General features: G+C 46.2%; 1 protein-coding gene across 2 annotated transcripts in view; it reads right to left on the bottom strand.

The window, feature by feature from the left end:
* CASKIN1 (CASK interacting protein 1) overlaps positions 1-20,917 on the bottom strand; it is a 149,618-nt gene that overhangs the window by 47,349 nt on the left and 81,352 nt on the right. For both annotated transcript variants that reach the window (XM_087729230.1, XM_087729229.1), the window contains exon 2: positions 5,518-5,569. In XM_087729230.1, coding sequence (XP_087585356.1) covers positions 5,518-5,569 — 52 coding nt within the window. The remainder of the gene's footprint in view (positions 1-5,517; positions 5,570-20,917) is intronic.

Genomic DNA, 20,917 nt, shown 5'->3' with positions numbered 1-20,917 from the left:
GACAGCTCCAGACCAACTGATAGCTCTTTATATACTCGAGCTGTCAGTTGGCCAGCCAATAGACAATCGGCGCGTATCCCTCCAGCTGGCGGGTGCGTCGCAGCCAATCGGCTGTCGGCTGCTCCAGCCCCTCCCGTCAGCTGGCACAGGAGGACGTAACACCCCTTCCCCCCAGATAGCGCATGCGTAGTCCTGCAGATACGCTGGTTGTCTGCGCACGCTCTGCGATCTCCTCAGTGCTGGGGCGTCTACCGAAGGAGGAGGATGTGTCCTGCTGTGGTGACGTATCGGAGGGGCTGGACCAGGCCTAGAGCCTTATGGAGTGGGCCGAGGTAGGATTGCATAGCTTAAGGGGCGGAGACACCCGTTGACGTTGTCGGGCCTAGTTGGCGGAGCCGCAGAAGGTCGTGGCTGGGTAGGCTGGTCGGCCACAGGGCATGCAGGCCCCGGCTGAGCGGTGCACAGAACTTCCCGTCCGGGCGGAGCTGAAGGGACGCCGGCTGGAGGTGTCTGGGCAGGTGAAGCGGCTCTTGGGTGTGCAGACCCTTGCTGCTGTTGTTGGTTGGGTCTGGCTGTGGCCGTGGGAGAATCTGCCGGTGCCCGGCGCCGCAGCTGATTCACATGGCGCCTCCATACTCGTCCGTCGGCCAGCAGGACCCTGTAAGAGCAGGGCCCTGTTATCTCTGTCACAACCTTGGCTAGCCATTTCGGTTCCCCTGCATAATTTTGTCCGTACACCCCCTCACCCACCAGAAAGAGCCTAGGGGGTTCTGCTTTGTTTGGTGCTGTAGGTGAGAATGCAGGGTGCATCCTATCTAGGGTGGTTCTGAGTCTGCGACCCATTAAGACTTCTGCTGAGCTTTTCCCCGTGGCTTGGCACGGTGTGGAATGTTGTGCCAGCAAGTAAGTGCGGATACGTTGAGGCCATGGGAGGTGGTGTAATCTCGCTAATGCTTCTTTGGCAGACCGTACGGCTCTTTCAGCCAATCCATTGGCTGCAGGGTGGTACGGGGCTGTAGGTGCATGGCGTATACCCAGTGAAGCTAGGAAGGTTTGGAAAGTGTAGGACTGGAACTGGGGCCCGTTATCAGAGACGATGACGTCTGGTAAGCCATGCGTAGTGAATAAGGACTGCAGGATTTGGACGGTGGCGCCCGCCGTGGTTGAGGCCATTTGAAAAATTTCTACCCATTTTGATAGAGCATCATCTATTATCAAGAAGGTGCGGCCTTCTACTGGGCCAAAAAAATCCAAGTGTATCCGGCTCCAGGGTGATGGGGGGGTCTCCCAGGTTTGTGTGGGTGCAGACGGAGGAGCTGGGCGGACTGCCTGGCATGGAGGACACCGCTGTACCCAAGCTGCAATGTCTGAGTCCATGGAGGGCCACCAGGCATAGCTGCGGCCGAGAGCCTTCATTCTCACTATGCCTGGATGCCCTCCATGGAGGCTGGTGAGCACTTGCGAGCGTAGGGCGGCTGGTATCACAACTCTTGATCCCCACAATATGCAGTCTTGAGACTCTGATAGTTCGTCTCGGCGGCAGTAGAATGGAAGAAACTCGCCTGTGCGTGTTTCCTCCGTCCAGCCCCGTCTAACAGCGTCCAGTACCCTCTGTAGGAGCCGATCAGAGCGCGTGGCCTGTGCTATGTCAGTGGCTGACAGTGGGCAGGTGACATCGTCGGTCAATGTGAAGACCGATGCGGAGGGAGCTGGGTCAGTGACTGGCGTTGGTAGGGGGCAGCGGCTGAGGGCGTCAGCATGCCCTAGCTGCTTGCCCGGTCTGTACAATAGGGTATAGGAGTATGCAGAGAGAAACTCCGACCAACGACCCATCCTAGGGGCCAAGATGGGTGGGGTGGGGCGGTCCCCTGCAATTATGCCCAGTAATGGCTTGTGATCAGTTACCAGTGTGAAGGGGTGGCTGTATAGATTACCGTTTTACTCCCGCTACGGCCGCGAGGGCCTCCTTGTCCAACTGGCTATAATTTCGCTCTGGTTTGGACAAGGTGCGGGAGTAAAAGGCAATGGGTCTTTCGGTTCCATCGGGGTATGAGTGGCTGAGGATGGCTCCAATCCCGTAGGGGGAGGCATCGCATGCCAGTAGTCATCATATTGTACTAGCACCGGGGCGTTGGTTAATAGTGCTTTGACAGCCGCAAGCGCTTGAGCTTCGCGGTCTGTCCAAGGGGTAGATGTGTCCAGGAGCCGGTGTAGAGGTTCTGCCACTGTGGGGGATGAATGGGGAGTAGAAATTTAGGAGGCCTAGAAAAGCCTGGAGCTCTTGTTTGGTAGTGGGAGTAGGAGCGGAAGCGATGGCTTCCACCTTGGAGGGGGTGGGGTGGATTCCCTTGGAATCTACCAAAAAGCCTAAAAATTTGACTGAAGGGACGCCGAACTTGCACTTAGATCACTTTAAGTGCAGTCCGGCTGCGCGGAACCTGGAGAGGACGTCCCTTAGTGTATTGACGAGTCCTGATCGGTCCTTAGCGGCGATCAGGACATTGTCAAAATAAGGGACGACCCCAGGGATGCCGTGGAGCACTCGCTCCATAAGGCCCTGAAAAATTCCTGGTGCGACGCTAACCCCAAACTGGAGGCGGTGACATTTGAAGGCGCCTCTGTGCGTAACGATGGTTTGTGCGGTGGCGGACGCCTCGTCCACCGGTAGCTGTTGGTAAGCTTGAGCCAGGTCCAGTTTTGCAAAAGTCTGGCCCTGGCCCAAGGAATGCAGTACATGCTGTACTACCAGCACGGGGTAAGGGTGGGCTTGCAAGGCCTTGTTGAGCGTGGCCTTATAGTCCGCGCACACCCTAAGTGAGCCGTCGGATTTGAGGGGTAGAACGATGGGTGTCTCCCAGAGGGCGTGGTCAACGGGCTCTAGGATGCCTTGCGCGACGAGCTTGTCAAGCTCGGCGTCCACGCGAGCCCTCAGGGCTAAGGGAACCCGTCTGGCCTTCAAACGGATGGGCGCCACCAAGGGGTCCAGATTTAGTGTAATGGGGGTGCCATTGTAGCACCCTAAGGCATTTGAAAAGACGTCATCGTATTCCGCTAGTAGGGACGCCAGGGAGGGGGCTACCTGTAAGGAATTTATGCCAGAGATTCCTAGCCCTAGGGCTCTAAACCAATCCATGCCTAATAATGAGGCTAATGGGGGTTTGACCACTATGATAGGTAAACGACCCTGAAATTTGCGAAAGGACATGGGGAATGTGCTGCAACCCAGAATAGGGATGGCATGTCCTTGATAGTCCTGTAGGAAACAGTTTGCGGAACTCAATTGTGAGAGTCGGAGGGTTGATATAAGTGCCCTCAAGGTGTCCCACGAGATTATGGTGCGGGCTGAGCCTGTATCAAGCTCCATCGTGCAGGGGCGGCCTGCGAGTAATATGCGGAGGTGCATTTTACCCTGGCCGCCGTACGATGAAGCAGCAGCCGGGTCGGTTTGCCAGTCAGGCATCGTTGGTTCCGGAGTGGACACGGCGTAACAGGTCATCCGGTCTGAGGAGGATCCTGGGGTTTGTCGGCGGCCGGCAGGCAGTTGGCTCGTCATCGGAAGGGTAGAAGACATAGAAGAAGAAGGAGGTCTCGGATTCCGAGGGTCTCCAGAAGAGGATTTGCACACATTGGAAATGTGGCTCTTTTTTCCGCAACGGTGGCAAACGGCCATGCGGAAACGGCAAGATGCCCTTGGGTGGCGGCCGCCGCAACTCAAACAACTGCCTCCGTCCCGCAAGGGCTGTGCCCTCATGCGATCAACTGTAGCCGTGGCGTCGGCACAGGGGTCGTTGGACAGCATTTGGCTGTGCACGCCTGGGTTGGGCAATCCTTGCAGGGCAGATGGGGGCAGCCTACGGTTGTCTGGAGTTGAATGGCCAGCCATCTCATACGCGTGAGCCATGTCAACTGCAATTTTCATGGAGAGGACGGACTTCTCTAGGATCTTCCTATGGAGATTTATGTCTGCGAGTTCATAAACTGCTCTAGCAAGGTGTCTTCTAAGTCAGGGAACTTGCAGTTAACAGCGGTTGCCCGCAGCTCTGCAACGTATTGGGCGATTGACTGGCCCTGTCGCTGGATACATCGCCGGAATGTTTGTCTGCGAGTATATTTCGAAGGAGCTGGCTCGTAGTGCAGTTTAAAGCGCTCCATCAGGATGTAGTGAGTGCACAGGTGCCGGGGCGGCTAACGCACAGGCTGTGGCAAACATTTCTGCCCCGCAGTAATGGAAAAATGTGCCGCGCCTTCTTCCCTCGGGGAGCTCGGACAAATCATGGGCCATCAGGAACACCTCGAACCTTTCCAGGAATGCATCCCAGGACTCAGCTTCTGGGCGAAAGGCGGTGAAGACTGAAAATGGTGCCAGAGCTGGCACTACAACGGGGTCCGTTTCTGACATCCTCGTCGCCAGTTTTAAATAACGAGGCGAGAGTCGTCTTTCAACAGTAACGGTTTTTCTCGGTTTATTATGAACAGGTCTGTTAACTTGGAGAATTCAGAACGCGGACAGCTCCAGACCAACTGACAGCTCTTTATATAGCAATAGCAATAGCAATAGCAGTAGACTTATATACCGCTTCATAGGCCTTTCAGGCCTCTCTAAGCGGTTTACAGAGAGTCAGCATATTGCCCCCAACAATCTGGGTCCTCATTTTACCCACCTCGGAAGGATGGAAGGCTGAGTCAACCCTGAGCCGGTGAGATTTGAACCGCTGACCTGCTGATCTAGCAGTAGCCTGCAGTGCTGCATTTAACCACTGCGCCACCTTGGCTCTTATATACTCGAACTGTCAGTTGGTCAGCCAATAGACGATCAGCGCGTCTCCCTCCAGCTGGCGGGTGCGTCGCAGCCAATCAGCTGTCGGCTGCTCCAGCCCCTCCCATCAGCTGGCACGGGAGGATGTAACATCTTCGGCCAAAGCGGTCCAAACTGGTAGGAACCCACCTCTGTCCCTGACTTAAAACTGTAATGGAGCCACACATGTGACCAATCCAATGTTGTAAACAATTGAAAAGGCAAAAGGAGCCAGTATCCACTGAGAGATTGCAAAAAGGTAAAAGTTTCCCTCGTACATATGTGCTAGTCGTTCCCGATTCTAGGGGGCAGTGCTCATCTCTGTTTCAAAGCTGAAGAGCCAGCACTATCCGAAGACATCTCCGTGGTCATGTGGCCATCATGACTAAACTCTGAAGGCGCACAGAACGCTGTTACCTTCCCACCAAAGGTGTTCCCTGTTTTTCTACTTATATTTTTACATGCTTTTGAACTGCTAGGTTGGCAGAAGCTGGGACAAGTAACGGGAGCTCACTCCGTTACGCGGCGCTAGAGATTTGAACCGCCAAACTGCTGACCTTTCTGATTGACAAGCTCAGCGTCTTAGCCCCTGAGCCCTCATAAAGAGAAATTCCCCACAAGATACTTGGAAAAAGGAAGATATTCTACAGAGTCCTCTGAAATAAGAGGCCACCCCAGGGATCATGGGGAGACGCGCGGACAGCCAGGCTTTGCCAACTCACCCATCTGTATCCTGGAAGTTCACGTTCACCCGTTTGGTTGATCCGAGGAGCTCTGCGGAGGGAGAGAGAAGAGAGATGGTTAGAGGAGGGGGAGCCTTTTCCCTGGGAATCTCTCCAGGCACTCCCGGAAATGCATCAGCTGCCCAAAATACCCACTTTGGGAATAATCGGTCTGCTTTTCCATCATGGCACCTCCATTATGAAGCCGGCTTCCTTTTGAAATGAAGCCAGCCGCCTCCCTGACAGTCCTTGAGAAGCTTTTAAGGAAGAAGCTTTCTCGGAGGGACTTTGGAGAACGCCTTCCAGGAGGTGGAGGTCTATTTTTATTATCCAGTGGTTGTTATTATGAAGCATTGTTTGGTTCTGGTGTATTATTCTCTGGATATTTTTATGCTGTGCTGTACGTCAGTGTGCATTGTGAGGATTCAGCGACCTCACCAATTTGGTAACTCAACAAATGGATGCATTCTGAGCCACGGGTTCTCTCGGTTTTGCTTAGAGGATCCAGCAAAATGGACATTTGGATTGGTCTAACCAATCCATCAAATTCCTTGCTGCTCACATGTGGCTATGAGAGCCTGGTGAGGACAGGGCCCTGCACGTCTGGCCCTTTTGCAAAAGGGACCCTCAGCAAAGGCATAGGAAGCAGGCACAGGAGAGAATACGTGCACCCACTCTCCCACCCATCTATACACACATTAAGAATTTGCAGTTTGTATAAAGAAAATCTGTATAAAATGTCTTACAGATGGCATTTCACACCGGCAAGAATGGCCAAAATGTATAAAGTTAGATCTGCTAAATGCTGGAAGTATAATTAACTATTGTGGAACGACCTCCCCGTCGGGATTCGCACCCTCACCACCGTCCAGACCTTCCGCATAGCCCTTAAGACCTGGCTATCCCATCAGGCCTGGGGATAGGTTCCCAATTTACCCGCCCGAGTATTGACTGTTGAATGCAAGTTGTGTCTTATCATTTTATTTTGTTCACATATTGTTTGTTTTTGTATTGCACCCCCTTCCCTACGATTGTAAGCCGCCCTGAATCCCCTCAGGGAAAAGGGCGGCCTATAAATCTTAATAAAATGTCTAAAAAAAAATTTTAAAAAAATATTGAGTTCATACTATCATATGTGGTGGACTTGTTCAATATATTATTGTTTGAAAATACATACTTGGTTGGAAAAAATGATAAAGCAGCATATAGACCTGAAACCAGAAACATTTTTGTTGGGCATCCTACCAGAAAAATATGATAAAAAGACTATATATCTGCTTTTACATATACTAACTGCAGCCAGAAATGTATTTGCACAACAACAGAAAAATGATGAGATTCCGTCAGATGAGAAAGTAATTAAGAAAATATTAGACTGCGCAGATTGGACAGACTAACGCTTATTCTTAAGGATAAAGAAGAGACTGACTATTTTTTGACGTGGGATGAATTTTATCAATGGTTAGACAATAGAAACAGTTAGAAGTTAGAAAGGAGGAGACATAAAAAGTGGAAATGTTAATGTGGAGAGAATTTAAAGATGTATGAAGATGTATTATTGCTATTATACTATTATATAGTTATATTATTAATATTATTGTGATGAATATAACAACAAATATGTGGAATATGACTGTTCAAATAACTGTACCCAGATCACACATTGTTTGATGGAAATGGAAAATAATATAAACAAAACAAATACAACTTTAAAAAATGAATTTGTGGTTTACTTTCCCATCCTCACAACACAACTACTGGCTACTAACACTTCCCAAGTCTCTGTTCGGCCAGGTAATCTTGGAAGTAGAAGGAAGGCAGTGCTTTAAATGGCTGTACCCCTAGGAGAGGATGATGGGCTTTGCAACACTGAGGAGGCTGCTGAAGGATCAGAAAGCATGAATTTCTGGCACCTCATTTCACCCTAGGGCCGTGTACCTCAACCTTGGCAGTTTTCAGAGATGTGGAGCACGACTCCCAGAATTGCCCAGCCAGCATGCAGGGGCCACGTTCTGGAAAGCAACTGCAGAGTTTCCAGATCTTTGAGAACCCCACAAATAGGCCCTGCAGACTGATTACTTACTTGCGGAAAGTGGGTGTGTTTGTGTGTGTTTCTAAGTGCAGGAAATAACCCAAGTAAGAAGCCTTAATAGTGGGTTGGGAGGATTAGAGGTTGCGTTAGGGCCAGCTTCCTGAATTACATTTCCCAATTTCTGCCTTTAGAGTTTCCCTGCTCTCCCTCCCCTGAGAATTTCACCGTGGAGAAACATTTCAGACCAACATGGCCAAAGATTTATATATCCCCCAACCCCCAACCTGGATGAGAAAGAACCAGCATGCCAGTCTCCCCTGCCACTTTTGCCCAGGTCCCCACCCCCCCAAAAAAAATCATTCTTGTCCCTCTTCTGCATGAATCTCTACATTTTTAAAGTAATAGGCCCAAAAAGTCACGTGCATACATGTATTCAAAGTATTTGGTCTCAAAATATAGGCTCATGCCCCACACCCCATGTTCTGAAATGAAAAGTGGGATAAAAAGTTGACAAGTAACCCTATTCGGGATTAATTGCATCAAGATAAGATTTGCCCTCTGCAGGTGGTTCAAATGATATCAAACTCCTCAAAGCATTCATGAATTCAATGCAGATTCCTGTAAGGATGTTGCACGTTCAGTTACATTCATGCTTGTTTTCATGCAAGCAAGAATGCTGAGGCTTTTGGGGAGTGTTATTGTGATAAAACTGACTAATTCCTAATCAGAACTAGAAACTACCCAAAGTGTTCAAACCTATTTGGGTGAATTCACGAGACGTGAACCAAGGGCATTCAAGAGCATTTACTGAGATTTTGTTCCTGTGGGTCATTGGCTCTTGTGGTGGCATCAAGACTGAAACCTGACATCAGTAAACAATGTTTTATTAATAAATATTGTATTGTGGCCTAAGAAAAAGAAGTTGGTAAGTAACAATAAGCAACAATTTGATGAATGCTCCCGGCTTCCCTCCAGCGATGCCTCCTTGCACCCACAAGTGCTACAGAAGCCAACCTCCAGGGCATCGGAAGGGTCTCCTCTCACAGCCCCCCCCCAGCTCTGCTCCAAAGCGGCTCCAATGGGGACTGAGTGACTGAGCTGGCTGGCTGAGTAGGGTCAGGGTCCTCCATGACTGGCAGCCGCACCTCCTTTGCTCTTGCCAAGCTGCCCCGCAACTGGACCAGGAGAGATGCTGGGCCGCGCAGGAAGCAGGCAGCCCTGCAGGGCAAGGAATAGGGCCACAAAGTTTCTCTGGGTACTTGCTTGCCCACCCCGCAAACTGGCAGGGGTTGATAATGGTCCCCTTGTCCTCGGAAAGAGCCCATCTGAGTCTTCTACTGAGCTCAGTCAGTCCTTTCCCCGTCTCTGCTCTGAAGAGGGAAGGCGCCCCCCCCCTCACCAGCCCCTAACTCAAACCTTTCATTTCCTGCTATGGTTTTATTAGCCTCCCCCTGGGTTGGCTCTCTGCCAAAGAGATGGTAGAGCAGCTGCCAAACTGACAGGAGCGGAAGAAGCTCGTAGCTGCCACTGGGTTCCCCAACCAGCCCCATTGCACCTCTCCCAGCCTTAGAGCCAAGCACAGCCCCACTTGGCAGAAGCAGCAGGGAGGGGAGGACCAGCACATTGGAGGAAGGGTGCTCTGGCCTCCCAGGGGAGGGACTGAGGGAGACCCCGCATCCCCATGCAATCCAGAGTTTGAATCTCTTGTGCAGCCCCTCCTGCCTTCACCGTCCATCCCTCAGTGCCAAGGAAGGAGCAGCAGAGATGCCACCCAAGGATGGAGGGCGAGGCAGAGCCTGGCTGGCAGGGACAGGAGTGGAGAAGGGCCATCCATCTTCCAGACAGAGGAAGAATCTGCAGGCTGGCCAACAGAGGAGATGTGTGTCAAAGGGAAAGGAGGGGAGGGGGAAGAGAAAGCGCAGAGGAGCCAAGGGGGAGGGAAGGCAGGGCACAGGAAAGATTTTTGCTCGTCATCACATTCTCATTTGCTTTTATTCTTAGCATCTCCACGGCAGAAGAGATGCCAGCTGACCACAAGCCTGGAGTTTCTTGGAAAGAGAAAGAGAGAGATGGGAGAGGCTGCCAGAGCACAGAGGGGCCGCAACACTCACCCGGTGCTCAAAGCCAGGAGTAGAGCTGCAGGGGGCTTTGCCAGAAGAGACCCTATTTGTAGGGCCCCACAATGGTAGTAACTGCCCTCCCTCTGAGCATGTGGCCTTGCAGCATCCGGAGTATCAGATAGGATAGGATAGGATAGGATAGGATAGGATAGGATAGGATAGGATAGGATAGGATAGGATAGGATAGATGGGAGAGGAGGGGAGGAGAGGGGAGATAGGAGGGGGAGGAGAGGAGGGAAGGGAAGGTATGAGGGGAGGATAGGGGAGGGGAGGGGAGGATAGGGGAGATAGGAGGGGAGAGAAGAGCTTTATTGTCACTTTGCATGTACACTAATTGGCATACATTAAAATGAAATTTCATTGCATGCGGTTCTCAAAAGGTCACCACCTCCAATATACACTACTGTACACTAATGAATGAATGAATGCATAAATGGATAAATAAATAAATACAAAATTATGCACCTATCCACATATATTATATGACACGGAGAAATAACACAGGCTAGTTTGGATGTATACGTGTACATGGGGAGATAAATGAATCTTGTGAGTTCACCAGAGGGATGGCAGAGGGAACAAAGCTGTTACAGAATCAGGTAGTCCTGCTAGAAATCCTTGGAAACCTCGTCCTAGAGGGGAGCAAGAGAAACAGACCCTGGAGTGGGTGTGTGGGGTCTCTGACAACGCTTTGAGCTCTAAGCACATGGAGCTTATAATAGCAGTATCCTGAATAATCCTGAATAATAATAATCCTGAATCCGCTCACATTTGCGAACCGGTAGGGAAGGTAAGTAAATCCCACCACCGGTATGCAGGTGTGCATGTATGCAAGTGCCAGGCCTTTGAGCAACCCACGAAGGGAAGTCAAGACATACCGTGATATCATCTCCCTAAAACCTATTCAGCCTGACAACAGTTATGAAAGCCAGTTTGGTTGCATCAACAGAGGGAGTTGGTAAAAGTCGGGTCCTTAATGGAAGAGAAGGTGAATGAGGCTACCTGTTTCTCCCCCCTCTCTCACAGAGAGACGGAGAGAGGGAGGGAGGCTGGAGGGAGGGAGGGAGGAAGGGAAGGAAGGAGTGGTGGGGGAGAGAAGAGTGTTTAGCTGTTACCCCCAACCTGGTTCCTTTTGGGTGGTGACAAGCAAAGTCGCCCGGCTGTGCTGACTCACAGCTCCCAATTGGTAGCCCCCCCTCCCTACAGAGCCCCCAACCTTTCTGTCACTTTTGCTTCCAGCCCACCTGCCATTCAAACCTCCACCCTTCCTCCAGGCCTGGAAGTTCTCTGCCTTGTCACAACAGGCATCCCGTTCTGCAATCAGGGTATGGGAGACTTAAGACTGAGTGTGCGTGTAACAATCAGGGAATGATTCACCGCCAAGGGTGAGGATTCAGCAAAGGGACAGGGGAGTTGCCTCAAAGGTGGTTTTTTCTTCTTCCAAAGGCAACCAGTTTTTTTTTCCTTGAGGAAAAAGAAAACATCTCACTTCTCTTCAAAGAAGCTTCATCAGTTCTGATGGTGGGGGGGAATGGAAAAATCATATTTCTTTGCAGTCCTTGGGTCATTAGCATTCCCTGTGAGAGCTGTTGAGGCCACTTGGGGATTTATCTATGGTCTTCTAAATCAGGGTGCAATTGGTTGTGGGGGCTTCTCAGAACTCCTGCAAGGGCTGAATTGTGGACAGGAGGTAGGTGGTGTAGTATTATTCCCCCTCTGTTGAGGGAGGGGTGGTTGAGGGAGGGGTGCCCAATTCTAACCTAAATGAACTCTTTGACCCCTCTTTCAAACCAATGGTCCTCACTATCCAGAATGTGGAGTTTGCTGCCTTCCAAAAAGTGGCCGTTGTCTTTCAAATGCAGATGGACAGCTGAATCTTTTCTTGATGGGTTTGATTGCTTATGCTGCACCAGGCGATTGTGAAGTGGTTGTTTTGTTTCACCAATCTACAGTGTATCATGCACAATGAAGCTTCTCGGATGAGAAGCGAAATGCCTTTGAGGAGGGAAAAAAGTCCAATTGCCTTTGGAGGAAAAAAGCACCTTTGAGATAACTACGAGGGTTGAGAATCTCCACAGATGAACAGACCAGCTGTGGGACTACAACAAGGAAGCATCCCGAAGCCTCCATTATTGCCGCCTCTTCTCCGCTCACTCCGACACCGACCTGGGAATGTCTGATCAACATTCACGCTGGTGAAGGAAAGGTGGGGGCCAGTCACCAGAGCTTTCAGTGCGGAAAAGAAGGAAAGCGCAGGAAAGAGCACGCAAGTAATAGATTATTATGCAGTAACTTTTAATTCCCTGGGAGCAGCTACTAATTATCTGGCATTTACAACTCAAAGAGGCTTTTTAAAAATCCAATCTGGAATGTCATTTCCCTGGCAAGGTGCCCCCTCCCATCTGCATTTGTTCCAAGTGGCACTGCCAACTCCACGCATGCCACACGGCATCCTCGCATCTAGTGGGACCAGACAGGGTGGGCGAGAAGCGTCTGATGCCAACAGTGGCCCTACATACTGGAAGAGGGTTTAATTCTATCTAGGAACACAGTCTTAAAAACACAGCCAATCGGAATGCTGGCTTTGTTTCACAACCACCCTGCAAGGTAGGTTCTGCTAAGTGGCATAATACTTCCAGGTTGACCCCTGCATTAGCTTGGCCGTCAAAGGGGCATCTGATGGCCATGGGTTAAACAAGGCCTTTTTTCTGGTGTAGTTAGGCTTTGCCATTTTCTCAAGAATATGTTGAAATGCAACATATTGCAGCTGTAGGAATTAAATCAAATCAGTAAAAATAAGTATATAAGTCCTTTAAAAAAAAATCTCCCAAAGCCAAAACGAGGCAGCAATTTCTTGGCTTAGGACAGTGTTTCTCAGCCCTGGCAACTTGAAGAGATCTGGACTTCCAGTATGGGGAATTCTAGGAGTTGAAGCCTTCACATCTTCAAGTCGCCAAGGTTAAAAACACGGCCTTGGGGTAAAGGTTATCCTGCATCTTGTCACCACTGTCCTAGTAAACAGCTGGGGAATTCTGGGAGTTGAAGTCCACACATTTTCAAATGGCCACGTCTGAGAAGCTTGCTTAGGAAATTCCTTCTTTCAAAGAGCAGCCATGCTCAGAACAAGCACAATCTATTTTTCCATGCTTATCAGTTAGGTTAAAAGGGTTGGGGGCTTCCAATCTTGAGTTTTGATGTAAGAGAAGATCCCTCTGTAGGAAGTTAGCAGCCACCCCCTCTCCTAGAAAAATGAAATATCCTGGGAAATATTGAAAAGGCAGAATGTTATATTTCCCTGGATAAAAAATAGAGAAACATGTTTTTAGGCAGGAAACAGACTCACTCTTAATAGCCCCCACCTTTGTCAATGGGCCATCAAAAGGCCTGAGTCAGTCTATTCTACATAACAAAGATCCCCCTTCAGCTCCATGGTGATGGGGTTAAGGCATGATAGTATTAGCCTTTACCCATCTCACCACAGGGCATCTGGGAAAAAGCAATGCTCAACCAAACCTGGACTCAAAACGCAGCCTAGAGAGTTGCCCCTGCATGGCCCTCATGGGAGTCTAACAACCAATCAGAATACAAGCTCAAGATCAAAGGCCAGAGAGGGCATAAAACCAGAGACTTTCAGCATCTCTCTCTCTCTCTTTTTTTCTTCTTCACTCAACATCTGGAAGCATGGGATCCCCTTTTCTGTTCAGGAGCACAAGCCATGTGGTCCTGTCCACCATTAAAACCATCTTCTCAAACAGCTTCAATGTTTCCAGTGTCTTTTCCCCGACTTGGAGCTAAACCCAGATGGGGCAGAGCTGGAAGTAGCAAAGGACCAGGTTGTGGTGCGTCTGGCAGCCAAAACGGGCAGCAGGGGGGGGGGGTTGGACAGCAGAGTGCTACAGGAGGCTTTCCAGGCCAAAAACAGGGTGTGGGGAAACTAGGGTGACCAGATGACCCGATTTCAGCGTGACAGTCACGATTTATAACAATTTTTCCCGCGTCCCTCTGCCTTTTAAAAAAGTCCCGATTTTTTTCTGGCTTCATGTTGAAAGCCCAGTGGATTTGCTTAAGAAATCCTAACCGGGGCAAGACAAAAGACACCCTGTCTAATCTAGGGTGACCAGATGACCCGATTTCAGCGTGACAGTCACGATTTATAACAATTTTTCCCGTGTCCCTCTGCCTTTTAAAAAAGTCCCGATTTTTTTCTGGCTTCATGTTGAAAGCCCAGTGGATTTGCTTAAGAAATCCTAACTGGGGCAAGACAAAAGACACCCTGTCTAATCTAGGGTGACCAGATGACCCGATTTCAGTGGGACAGTCACGATTTATAACAATTTTTCCCGCGTCCCTCTGCCTTTTAAAAAAGTCCCGATTTTTTTTTTTGGCTTCATGTTGAAAGCCCAGTGGATTTGCTTAAGAAATCCTAACCGGGGCAAGACAAAAGAAACCCTGTCTAATCCCTCTCTCTCTCTGTCTCAGTACTTTCATTGAAGATATTAAAACGTTAAAGCAACAAAACGGACCTCCCCCCCCCCCACCGTGCCGCTTTTTTACCTTATTTTATAAGAAAAAAATGAACCATAGAGCTGCAGGAAATGGCTAGAGAGGTCGCCAGTGTTACTTCCTGGATTTTCCGGAGGGGAGGGGCATGGAGGTTGGAGAACTCCAAGATGGTGGGAAAGTTTCTTTGAAAAATATTGAGTTTCTGTCTGCTGGCAAGTGTGCTGGGTTTTTTTCTTTTATTTTTTAATGCATTTTAAAATAATGTGGGTTTTTAAAAATGTACAGCTGCTGTTTTTTTATTCAAAACAATATGTGATGTGCCATGGAAAAATCATTAAAAAAAAAACTGAAAGAACAAAAGGGTTTTTAAAGGGTATTTTCCTGATCAAAACTATAATTGTTTCTGCATGACACCCTTAATCACAAATAGCCAACTACACTTCATTCTAAATAGTTTTATTTCCTTTATTGTATGTGATTACTCAAGTCCAAAAACTGAGTTAATTGGATAAACTCAGCTCCACAATTTACTAAATATACAGTTACAGGAATTTCATGTATAGTATGCTGTCTCTTAGGGTTTATTGAACATAGGAGAATAATATGGCCAATTACCTCCACTAGACCGATAAGATCGCATAGATTAGGCCTCCTCCGAATTCCATCAGCCAGCCAGTGTAGACTGGCAACTACCCGGAGGAGAGCCTTCTCAGTGGCTGCTCCGACCCTCTGGAACGAACTCCCCGTGGAGATTCGGACCCTCACCACCCTCCAGTCCTTCCGCGCCGCCCTTAAAATCTGGCTGTCCCGGCTGGCCTGGGGTTAACGATTCTAACCCCACTCGAATTGTATGACTGTTGTGTTCTTAAATGATGTAGTGTCTCCATGTTGTAAATTGTTTGTCCTTCCCCCCCTTTTGAACTGTCAGCCGCCCTGAGTCCCCCCAGGGAAAAGAGCGGCATACAAATAAAGTGAAAATGAAATGAAATGAAATGAAATTTCAACGCAGCAGACAAGACATGGGAGTGAAAATAATACACACTTTAACAATATTTTTTTTCTTTTAGCCATCAAATACTGCAGCAAGTGTGTCAGTAATAATAGCAAGACAGGCATAGGATTTTCCAGCCAGGTTAATTTTACTTTTTTATGGTTTTGATGTTGTATTTAATTTTATCTGTATTAGAAACTTATGAAGGCTGTGCAACATTTTGAGGTGATATAGAGTATGTAAAGGCATGAATACAGTAGAACCTCTGGTCACAACCATAATTCATTCCATAACATTGCTCACAAACTGATTTGGTCATGAATCAAACCTAATTTTGGAACTTTGGCGCTTACAAAAAAAATGGTGCAGAAGGGGAAATCAGCAGCGGGGAGAATGTGAATATTTTGGTCAGAAGCGTTCGTGACCAGAGGTTCTACTGTATAACATCTTCACTTAAGACTTAAGATTCACTTAAAATATAACATCTTCACTTAAGATTCACTTAAGAACTGTGGCAAGAAAGGTGGTATAGTGACCAAAGTTACAATGGCATTGAAAAAAGTGACTGATGACCATTTTTCACACTTAGCGACCATTTTCACACTTAGCGACCATTGCAGCATTCTCATGGTCACGCGATCAAAATTTTGATGTTTGGCAACAGATTCGTATTTATGATGGTTTCAGTGTCCTGGGGTCATATAATCATCTTTTGACAAAGTCAAATGGGGAAACCAGATTCACTTATGTTACTAACTTATCAGCTGCATTTATTCACTTAAGAACTGTGGCAAGAAAGGTGATATAGTGACCAAAGTTACAATGGCATTGAAAAAAGTGACTGATGACCATTTTTCACACTTAGCGACCATTTTCACACTTAGCAACCATTTTCACACTTAGCGACCGTTGCAGCATCCTCATGGTCATGTGATCAAAATTTTGATGTTTGGCAACAGTTACAATTTATATTTGTAAATTGTAGTTATGTTGAAATAAAAAAAAATATTACAATACTATTTTTGCGTTGTATGAAAAATTTTGTTGCTCCGTATAAAATTTTTAATCAACCCCCCCCCCCCACCCCAGTCAAAGGTGTCCCTCTTTACCAATCTGAAAATCTGGTCACCTTAGTGGAAACTGCATGCAGCCCCCTGTGCCTCGCTTTGGCCGGCAGGGTGCTTCAGGAGGTAACCCATCCCGCCCCTCCAGACCGCAGAGGAGAGCTACAATGCTGATCCATCCCTTGAAGAAATCCAGTTTGACACTCCTGCTTTAACCGCTCCGAAACGGTCATTCCTGATGGGCCTTAGTGCAAAATCGCTTATTGCCCTTTTCTGCTTTTGTTTTTCCTGCTCTCAGAAAGGAAGGCCATAGTCTAAGAATATAAATGCCATAATTTCCTGGCTTCTTTTTAGTCCCTCTTCTTCTCTACACTTGCTGATTTTTTTAAATAAATGCTTTCCAAACATTTACACGTAAAAGAGCCATTAAGGCGTATCATTTCCTACATTTGCCCGTCCCTTGATCCCAGAAGCATTAGCCTGATCTGAGAAACAGCAGACTGGAAAAGGCCAGATGTGGGTCTCACTTCCCCAAAGGCAGAAGAGGGGACGTGCAAGAAGCTAAAACTATTACTATTACTAGTATTATTATTATTATTATTATTATTATTATTATTATTATTATTATTATTATACAATTGTATCACAGCGGCCAGTTGTTTCGCCGGATTTGGCATTGGTTACTAGTCGGGCCCCACCCAGGCGCCTAGGACGTCGTAACATATTTTCGTAATATGCGTGCAGATCCAAGCAGTGCGGCTTTTTGCATTTGACTGATGGTGATTTTGTCAATTTTTAACCGTTTTAAATGTAATTCCAGTGCTTTTGGTATAGCACCCAGTGTGCCAATTACCACTGGAATTATCACTGCTGGTTTGTGCCATAGTCGTTGAATTTCGATTTTTAAGTCCTGGTATCTTGCGATTTTTTCATGTTCCTTCTCGGCGACCCTGCTATCACCTGGTATTGCGATGTCTATGATTGTGACCTTATTTTTCTCAACCAGTGTGATGTCTGGTGTATTATGCGCCAGTATTTTGTCAGTTTGTATACGGAAATCCCACAAGATCTTGACCATCTGATTTTCGGTGACTTTTTCAGGCTGATGTTCCCACCAGTTTGTTGCTGTTTTAATATTATAATTTTTGCACAAATTCCAATGGATCATTTGTGCTACTGAATTGTGCCGCAATTTATAATCAGTCTGCGCAATTTTTTTACAGCAGCTGAGTATGTGATCAACAGTTTCATCAGCTTCTTTGCAAAGTCTGCATTTGGCATCATCAGAGGATTTTTCGATTTTGGCCTTAATGGCATTTGTGCGGATAGCTTGTTCTTGCGCAGCCAGGATTAGTGACTCTGTTTCTTTCTTTAATGTACCTGTTTTTAACCATAACCAAGTTTGTTCCCTGTCCACTTTATCTTTTATTTTTTCCAGAAATTGACCATGCAGTGCTTTGTTCTGCCAACTCTCCATTCTTGATTTTATCACATCTTTTCTGTATTCTTGTTTTGTCTTTTGGGCCTTCAGTAGATTTTTGTTCTTTACTTCGATTAATAGATGTTCTTGACTTTCTTTTAAATAATCAGCCAGTACATGTTTTTCTTCTTCAACTGTTTGCTTCACTTGTAATAATCCTCTGCCACCTGATTTTCGGGGCAGATATAGTCTATCAGTATCACCACGTGGATGTAAACTGTAGTGCATTGTCATTAGTTTCCTGGTTTTCGGTCCAAAAGGTCCAAATCAGTTTGTGTCCAGTTAACTATGCCAGCTGTGTATCTTATAACTGGTATTGCCCAGGTATTTATGGCCTTGATTGTATTTCCACCATTCAATTTAGATTTCAAAATTTTCCTAACTCTGTTGGTGTACTCTCGTCTGACAATAGTTTTTACTTCTCCATGCTTGATGTTATCCAACTGCAGAATGCCTAAGTATTTGTAGGCTTCATTTTCTTTGCATTTAATTAGTTGGCCATTGGGCATTTCAATTCCCTCAGATGCAGTGATTTTGCCCCTTTTTATGGATACAGTGGCGCATTTTTCCATGCCAAACTGCATTGAAATATCGGTGCTGAATACTCGGACTGTATTTGTCAATGATTGGATTTCTATTTCTGACTTTCCATAGAGTTTCAAATCATCCATATATAGTAAATGCGAATTTTTTTCAGCTTCTTTGGCTGTTTTTTATTATTATTATTATTATTATTATTATTATTATTATTATTATTATTATTATTATTATTATTATTATTATACAATTGTATCACAGCGGCCAGTTGTTTCGCCGGATTTGGCATTGGTTACTAGTAGAGCCCCACCCAGGGGCCTAGGACGTCGTAACATATTTTCGTAATATGCGTGCAGATCCAAGCAGTGCGGCTTTTTGCATTTGACTGATGGTGATTTTGTCAATTTTTAACTGTTTTAAATGTAATTCCAGTGCTTTTGGAATAGCATCCAGTGTGCCAATTACCACTGGAATTACCACTGCTGGTTTGTGCCATAGTCATTGAATTTCGATTTTTAAGTCCTGGTATTTTGCTATTTTTTCATGTTCCTTCTCGGCGACCCTGCTATCACGTGGTATTGCGATGTCTATGATTGTGACCTTATTTTTCTCAACCAGTGTGATGTCTGGTGTATTATGCGCCAGTATTTTGTCAGTTTGTATACGGAAATCCCACAAGATCTTGACCATCTGATTTTCGGTGACTTTTTCAGGCTGATGTTCCCACCAGTTTGTTGCTGTTTTAATATTATAATTTTTGCACAAATTCCAATGGATCATTTGTGCTACTGAATTGTGCCGCAATTTATAATCAGTCTGCGCGATTTTTTTACAGCAGCTGAGTATGTGATCAACAGTTTCATCAGCTTCTTTGCAAAGTCTGCATTTGGCATCATCAGAGGATTTTTCGATTTTGGCCTTAATGGCATTTGTGCGGATAGCTTGTTCTTGCGCAGCCAGGATTAGTGACTCTGTTTCTTTCTTTAATTATTATTATTATTATTATTATTATTATTATTATTATTATTATTATTATTATTATTATTATACAATTGTATCACAGCGGCCAGTTGTTTCGCCGGATTTGGCATTGGTTACTAGTAGAGCCCCACCCAGGGGCCTAGGACGTCGTAACATATTTTCGTAATATGCATGCAGATCCAAGCAGTGCGGCTTTTTGCATTTGACTGATGGTGATTTTGTCAATTTTTAACTGTTTTAAATGTAATTCCAGTGCTTTTGGAATAGCATCCAGTGTGCCAATTACCACTGGAATTACCACTGCTGGTTTGTGCCATAGTCATTGAATTTCGATTTTTAAGTCCTGGTATTTTGCTATTTTTTCATGTTCCTTCTCGGCGACCCTGCTATCACGTGGTATTGCGATGTCTATGATTGTGACCTTATTTTTCTCAACCAGTGTGATGTCTGGTGTATTATGCGCCAGTATTTTGTCGGTTTGTATACGGAAATCCCACAAGATCTTGACCATCTGATTTTCGGTGACTTTTTCAGGCTGATGTTCCCACCAGTTTGTTGCTGTTTTAATATTATAATTTTTGCACAAATTCCAATGGATCATTTGTGCTACTGAATTGTGCCGCAATTTATAATCAGTCTGCGCGATTTTTTTACAGCAGCTGAGTATGTGATCAACAGTTTCATCAGCTTCTTTGCAAAGTCTGCATTTGGCATCATCAGAGGATTTTTCGATTTTGGCCTTAATGGCATTTGTGCGGATAGCTTGTTCTTGCGCAGCCAGGATTAGTGACTCTGTTTCTTTCTTTAATTATTATTATTATTATTATTATTATTATTATTATTATTATTATTATTATTATTATTATTATTATTATTATTATTATTATTATACAATTGTATCACAGCGGCCAGTTGTTTCGCCGGATTTGGCATTGGTTACTAGTAGAGCCCCACCCAGGGGCCTAGGACGTCGTAACATATTTTCGTAATATGCATGCAGATCCAAGCAGTGCGGCTTTTTGCATTTGACTGATGGTGATTTTGTCAATTTTTAACTGTTTTAAATGTAATTCCAGTGCTTTTGGAATAGCATCCAGTGTGCCAATTACCACTGGAATTACCACTGCTGGTTTGTGCCATAGTCATTGAATTTCGATTTTTAAGTCCTGGTATTTTGCTATTTTTTCATGTTCCTTCTCGGCGACCCTGCTATCACGTGGTATTGCGATGTCTATGATTGTGACCTTATTTTTCTCAACCAGTGTGATGTCTGGTGTATTATGCGCCAGTATTTTGTCGGTTTGTATACGGAAATCCCACAAGATCTTGACCATCTGATTTTCGGTGACTTTTTCAGGCTGATGTTCCCACCAGTTTGTTGCTGTTTTAATATTATAATTTTTGCACAAATTCCAATGGATCATTTGTGCTACTGAATTGTGCCGCAATTTATAATCAGTCTGCGCAATTTTTTTACAGCAGCTGAGTATGTGATCAACAGTTTCGTCAGCTTCTTTGCAAAGTCTGCATTTGGCATCATCAGAGGATTTTTCGATTTTGGCCCTAATGGCATTTGTGCAGATAGCTTGTTCTTGCGCAGCCAGGATTAGTGACTCTGTTTCTTTCTTTAGTGTACCTGTTGTTAACCATAACCAAGTTTGTTCACTGTCCACTTTATCTTTTATTTTTTCC

This window comes from Thamnophis sirtalis, unplaced genomic scaffold (assembly GCF_051295495.1).
Source record: "Thamnophis sirtalis isolate CommonGarterSnake01/CBP01778 unplaced genomic scaffold, rThaSir2_p1.2 scaffold_14, whole genome shotgun sequence".
NCBI lineage: Eukaryota > Metazoa > Chordata > Lepidosauria > Squamata > Natricidae > Thamnophis > Thamnophis sirtalis.
This window is presented reverse-complemented; position numbering and strand designations above follow the sequence as displayed.